The sequence below is a fragment of the Chrysochloris asiatica genome, unplaced genomic scaffold (genome assembly GCF_000296735.1).
Source record: "Chrysochloris asiatica unplaced genomic scaffold, ChrAsi1.0 scaffold00029, whole genome shotgun sequence".
Classification (NCBI taxonomy): Eukaryota; Metazoa; Chordata; class Mammalia; order Afrosoricida; family Chrysochloridae; genus Chrysochloris; species Chrysochloris asiatica.
Genome location: NW_006408547.1, coordinates 953,855 through 961,138, shown reverse-complemented (window position 1 = coordinate 961,138; position 7,284 = coordinate 953,855). Strand labels below are relative to the sequence as shown.

General features: G+C 36.9%; 1 protein-coding gene across 1 annotated transcript in view; it reads right to left on the bottom strand.

Annotated features, from left to right (window-relative positions):
• PCCA (propionyl CoA carboxylase, alpha polypeptide) overlaps positions 1 to 7,284 on the bottom strand; it is a 605,786-nt gene that overhangs the window by 361,075 nt on the left and 237,427 nt on the right. The window contains exon 9 of the mRNA XM_006846664.1: positions 3,240 to 3,318. Coding sequence (XP_006846727.1) covers positions 3,240 to 3,318 — 79 coding nt within the window. The remainder of the gene's footprint in view (positions 1 to 3,239; positions 3,319 to 7,284) is intronic.

The following is a 7,284-nucleotide window of genomic DNA, read 5'->3' as shown; positions in this document are numbered from 1 at the left end:
TTCTGACATATAGAGATCCTGTATAGGGTATCCAAGTAGCAGCTGGTGAATTTGAACTGCCAACCTTGCAGTTCTAACTGATCTTGTGGTCCAGTGCTTACCCGGCAGTGCCAATACAGTGGATTTACTCTTACTAGATGAGTAAGCCTATGATGGCAGATAAGAATCTGATGGTAGCTTTCTCAATATGTACGATCAGTGCAACATCGAGAGGAGCCTGGTGTTTAAAAACGTGTATATTTATCATATATCATCAACCCAGAGCATGACCTAATTACTTTACTTGATGCTCAATCAAAGAAATATGGTGATCTAAGCCAATGTTCCTTTACGTTGAAGGGACCAATGGAGGTCTCCCACAGAGGGCCTACCCTAAGCATTTAGAAGGCTAGTGATGCCTCTGAAAGACTTTACTCTAAAACCTGTCTTATGAATGAGTTTTGGCTTCAGTGTACTGGATGACTTTCACCCCAACTCCTCCAGGTCCCTCTGTTGTTGTCAGGTGTCATAGAGTTGGAACCGACTCATAGCGACCCCATGCACAGCAGAACGAAACAATGTCCGATCCTGGGCCAACCTCACTACTGCCACCACCCTCGATACCATCAATGATGCCACCTGGCTGATCCATCTCGTTGGGGGTCTTCCTCTTTTTCTCTGACCCTCCATCTTACTCAGCATGACATCCTTTTCCAGCGACTATTCCCTCCTGACAGTATGTCCAAAGTATGAGAGATGAAGCTTAGCCATCCTGGCCTCCAAGGAGCACTCTGGCTGCACTTCTTCCAAAACAGATTTATTGGTTCTTTTGGCAGTCCATGGCACTTTTAGTATTCTCCTCCAACACCACAATTCAAATGCATCAATTCTTCTACGATCTTCCTTATTCACCGTCCAGCTTTCGCATCCATATGAGGTTATTGAAAATACCATGGCTTGGGTCAGGCGCACCTGAATCCTCAAGCTGACATCTTTGCTCTTCAACACTTTAAAAAGTTCCTGTGCAGCAGATTTGCCTAATGCAACACGTCATCTGATCTCTTGACTGCTGCTTCCATGAATGATGATAGTTGATCCAAGAAGAATGAAGTCCTTGACAACTTCAAACTTTTCTCCTGTTTCTCTGCTATTCATAGAGTTTTCAGTGACTAGCGATTCATAAGCAGTTTGTCACTCTTTCTTCCTAGTCTGTCTTTGTCTAGAAGCTTATCTGAAACCTGTCCACCATGGGTGACCCTGATGGTTATTTAAAATACTGGTGGCAGAGCCCTCAGATTCACAGCAACTCAATCCACGACAGCACAGCATTTCGCTCTAAGTCTCCCTAAAGTACCTAATACCAAAACCTCCCTTCACTCTGTTTGACATTTACGCTAACCCACTACTCCACTTCAAGTCCCTCCTGAATCCATTCCATTTGTCTCTACTCATTATTTACCACAACTAATCCTAACTGAATGAAAACAGTGAGACCCATTAGAACAGCAGAGACCAAATCACTATGTCAAAGCATAGTTCAGACACCACCAAGATTGCAGTAGCATTTGTTAGAGTCACATCCTCTGATTCATTCTGTATGGTTGTACACTACATCTACTAACATTTTAAAGTCACTGGTGCTAAGCTATGGTTTACTGAAGACAATCTTAGATTTGAAGTCAAATACTCTGTGTTAAAATACTTTTACTGCTTAACTCACTAACTGACGTTAGGCAAATTGGGTTCTTCAACTATAAAACAAGCAACTGGACTACATTTCTAATCTCTAGATCAGATTTCTCTAATTCTGTCATTTCCCACCTTCACGACTCCATGACAGTTACCGTTGTCAAGGATAGCAATTAACCCTCCACATACCCTTGGGAAAATAAAAAGTGGCTCTTTCTAAGCAATATTTTAGGACCCTTTATATAAGCTTGGAGTCCTGGTGTGGCTCTGTGGATTAATGCGCCATAATGTAAAGCCGTTTGAACTGCAAGGTCAGCAGTTCAAGCTCACCAGCTGCTCCTCAGAAACCCTATCCAGGGTCGCTATGGGTCAGAACCAACTCAACGGCACTTAACAACAACAACAATCATAACTACCAAGTAGGGAAAACATCCGACTACCAAAAACTAATCAGCATGTTTTATTCTTCATTTTCCCTTAATTAAATAAAAGTGGCATTTCCTATTCAAAAACCTATGCTTGTCAATTATGCAGCTCATTACCTACTATCATTTATGAACAAGAATACAAACATTTCCTTTAAAAAAAAAAAAAGGTTTTTCTAAACTAACTGTGACAAATTGCTTATACAGAGACATCCTCATGGACTACCAAACTTTTTATATCTCCAAGAAAATATCACCAAGACAGGAAGGGAGGGAGGGAGACAAAAGGAGGCAGAGGGGAGGGGATGAGAAGGTAAGGAATAGTTAAACTACTCATTTGGAAGAGCAAAATACTGCAGAGCAGAGAAAGGGTGAAAAAGGCAACATTAACAATAATTCAGTGATGTTTTTCATTCCCTGCCTTCATAAAGAAGCCATAAATCTCGTCTGTTGCTAAACCTGAAAACATGTAAAGAATACAAATCTGAATAGTGGTTCTTAAAACCTCCTTATATTAGACAGTTTTCAAATAATTCTTTTCTAATCATTGTAACGTCATCAGTATATAGGTTTTTTAAAAAACTTTATGTATTGAGTTACTTTTGGTTTCCTAAGCTACTAATAAGAAAATGTTCTAAAGTTACAACAAAATGCATTCCATTTAAAGGACATCATTTCAATTTCACACAAATATATTTCACACTATATCACAGTAACTTACTATTTGTATAAATTACCATGGGTAACAAGCAACTAGGGCAGTAATAAGATCACACTGAAATTAAGTGTTCTAAATAATATATTTGATTGAAATCTTGAGACTACATTCATAATTTTACAACCAAACATTAGTAACTTTTGACTATAAAATGGAATTATAACTATGCAATTTTAAAATACACAATATACATTGTATAAAGAAAAGTAAGATCTTTTGTTAATAGTTAAGAAAGCAAAAACCTTTCAATAATACAATTATCAATAATATACAGAAGTCTTAAGCATAATTTTAATTTTGATTATCTAAAAGAATAAATATCCTATGGTTATCAAAATTACTCCATTATGTTTTTGGTATTTGTCAGTTTAATGAAACTCTAGTAACTATAATTTACATCAAAAAATATATCGTAGACAGCATCTCACCTGGTCTCTTCATCATCCCAAGCAATCCGCATGCCTTTCCCACCACCACCTGCTGAGGCCTTGATCATGACAGGGTAGCCTAACAGCAGGGAAGAATTAGACAGGAGTTCAGACTTTGATCATGTGGCTGTATGAACATGACAACTGACCACATGTTCAATAACACAGAAGATGATAACTAATTTATTTAAAAGTTCCTTTTGTTAGCGTTAAGAAAATGACATCTATACGATGATGTTATATATGTTTTCAAAATAAGAGACCGTGATCAGTTTCAAAGAACAAGGCTATTTGACTCAACAAACATACTGGCTTTTTCTCAACTAATGAAATAAAAGCTAACAAAACATAATGTATATGACAATGGATTATAAAAATTGAAGTAAATATAACATTAACTAACCGAAAAGCAATATAGTACACCAGAGGAAAACACAAATATATGCTTCCCCAAAACTCATGTTTGCAAGCATAACAAAATACCATTTTTTAAAAATAACAACTTATAGGTTCTTGAGGTATTTATATCTTAAAAATCACAGGAAACCCCTACTGTTTTTATCAGCAAGAAACAACATGTTAGCATTGTGAAAATTCAACCCAAGGCTAGTTTATTATGAGCTAGAACAGGAGATCCACAGGTCATCAATATTAGCTGAGAAGGTATTACATGGTTCTCTTTCTCTCTCTCTCTCTCTCTCTCTCTCTCTCTCTATATATATATATATATATATATATATATATATATATATATACACACACACACACACATACATACACTGTAGGATAAGTATAGGACTGCAAGGCTGGATTGAACCACAAAGTCAGCAGTACAAACTCACCAGGAACTCCTTGGAAACCCTATACTGGGTCACTATGAGTTGGAACAGAGTTAACGGCACTTAACAACAATATACATCAACAGAAAATGCTTAGACTAGCTGGTATTGTGAAAATATAAAGTCACAAACAAAAGATATTACTAGTTAATTTTATAAGAGAAAATAAGCCCATGAAATTGTCTGCATCTTAGCACAAAATATTTACATCAGTTATTACGTCATCTACAATGATTTATTTTTAAAAGTGGTTTTTTGATGATAGGATGAAGACACCCAAGGCCTGAAACTACTTAATATCATTTCTAAAGAAAAAAGAGGTAACCAACTCTTAAAAGACCTTTTGTAACCTATGATGCTCTAATACCAGGAAACTCGAGCTACAGAATCCTTACAGGAAAAGGGAAGGCCTAACTGTCACAGACCTTTCAACCCCCACACCAAACATGGAACATCAACTTCAACTTAGTTAAAGTGTTACTTGTTTCATAACTAATTCATTTTTTTAATCAAGTTTTGCCTATTTTGATCGTAGTTACGGTTACACAGGGTAAGTCTGAAGTTTCTTGAGTCTGAAGTTTCTTGACAATCAAAAACTATGTTAAGCACATGGAGAAAATAACATGCTGTCTGTATTTCATGGGTTGAACTGTTCCCCTAAAATATGTGTCAACTTGGCTGAGCTACAATTCTCAGTGGTTTGACAGCTATGTATTATGTAAATCATACCCATGATTTGATCTGATGTAATTATCCTATGTGCTATAAATCTCACTTGTATGATATGAGGCCAGATTCAACCTACAGAATTAGATTGTATCCTCAGCCTGTCTCTTCTGAGATATAAAAGAGATTAAACAGGCAAGCCGAGCTCAAAAGGGACTTAGTACACCAAGAAAGAAGAGTTGGGAGTAAAAAGTATCCTTTAGACCTGTGGTCCCTGTAATGTGAAGCTCCTAGATGCAGAGTAAGACTGATGCCAAGATTCATAGAGATCTCCAAGACAAGCTGGCCTACAAATGCTGAAAGGAGACAAGAATCTTTGCCCAGAGCCAAAAAAGTGAGAAAGCATTCCTGTAGAGCTGACACTTTGAATTTGGGCTTCAGCCTCCTAAACTGCAAGAGAATAAATGTGTTTTCTAAAGGCATCCACTTGTGGTATTTCTGTTACAGCAGCTCTAGATCATTAAGGTGCCAATCTTACATTGGTAAGCCTTAAATTTGAGGAAGAGAAAGGTAAAACACTCAAATCACTGTATCACTGGGGATTCAAATGAGAAAAAACATCTTAAGACAATAGAGAGAAAAAGATTTTAAAAAACATTTTTGTAAGATAGGGTCATTTAAACAAGGCTATGAAAGATGAACATAACTTGAACATTTCAGGAAGAAATGTAGACAGAGGACAGCTAAAAACACATCAGCCAAATTTAAAAAATAATAATTTAGTTGAGGTATAGAAGAGGTAAGGAGAAATTGAACTGAAAAAAACAAAAACCACACTGCCACAAGTCCGTCATAAAAGTGACAAGAATAGTATCTGTCTTGGTCAATACTACAACTTCCCAACTTACAGAGGAACACCGACCGAAATCAGTGAAGAAGAACCAGCCTGCTCTTAAGCAGTGAAGAGGCAATTTCTGAAAATTAGAATCTGAAAAAGCTGCGAAGTCTTTTTTTTTTAAATGTACTACAATAATTTAAAGTATTTTTAAACACCTGGGGCTATATCCCTCAAGAAACCATAATATTAAGTTAATATAAAAAAAAAACTTATGCATGTAATAGAAGAGCACAAGAAATGGGATATCTATATATGCTTAAAATAGAAAAACATTCTTAGCCTAACAAAATACAAAATTCTTAAATGTGTAAAAAGGAGGTAAACCACCTGGCATGGAGACTGCTTAAGAACAGAAAATTAGGGCCTAGCTCCATTCCCAAGTAACCCTCACTCTCATCGTGAGGATGGCAGTGGGCCAGGCACTGCTTCCTTCTATTGTGCATCGGATTGCTTGTTATGATAAGAACAACACTGGATGTCTGCTGCTACTACCTAACCGGGAGTCCTGCTGTGGCACTGTAGGGTAAGTGCAAGACTGCAAGGTCAGTTTGAACAGCAAGGTTGGCAGTTCAAATCAACAAGCCACTCCTCGCAAACCCTATACAGAGTCGCTATGAGTCAAAACTGACTCTACCACCACCGGAAACCCAAAAAGAAATACAACTCCTGTACTAATGTCCCAAGTCCATTATGAAGAAACTCTCGAGTTATTACTTCTATAAATATTTAGAAAATATAAAGTTTCTAAAGTACCAAACAGTTACTATTTCTTCTTTACTGTATTTTTGATAACTAAAAACAACATACTTTTACAGAGCAGTTTCAACTTTAGAACAATATATTTTCTCTAGTTTCCTATCTTTTTATTTCTATAAAGGAATAAAGCATTTCCTTTCCATCTATCAATGTGTCTTATTTTCCAAGATAAAGGAACAGCATGCTTTCTAATTCTACCTAAAAATTATCATTCATCAGTTAAGAAAATATGTACTGAATATATCTGTAACACTTCTCTGATTCTGTGGGATACAAAGATGAATAATTCAGAAAATTACCTGTTTTTACCAGTCACTGGAGAAGGATATCATGTTTGGTAAGGTGGGGGGTTAGAGAAAAATAGAAACCCCCCCCCCCAAAAAAAAGATGGATTGGCCAAGTGGCAGCATCAAGGGACTCAAGTATGGCAACAATAGTAAATTGGCCCAGATCGGGCAGTGTTTCGTTCTGCTGTGCATAAGATATAAGGTCACTATGAGTTGGTACCGACTCGATGGCACCTAACAACAACAAATGCACACATGTATGAATATACATTTACAGAGTTCTGATGTGGCATTGTGGGTTAATGCTCTGGACTGCAAGGTCGGTTTGAACTATGAGGTCGGCAGTTCAAGCTAACCAGCCGTTACGTTATGCCAAAAGGAAAGGAACACACTCAACATTTCTCAAGTTGAAAGAACTGAATTAAAAAAATCATTTAAGTCTTGAACTGTCATAATGAAGTATTCTAATGGCAAAATACTCAACGAGGCAGGGAACATTAAAAGGAGATGGAAGGAACATACAGTTACTGTAACAAAAACAAGTAGCCAATGTTTTTAAGAGGTAGCATATGATGATCAAGAACGAATGGTATTGAAGG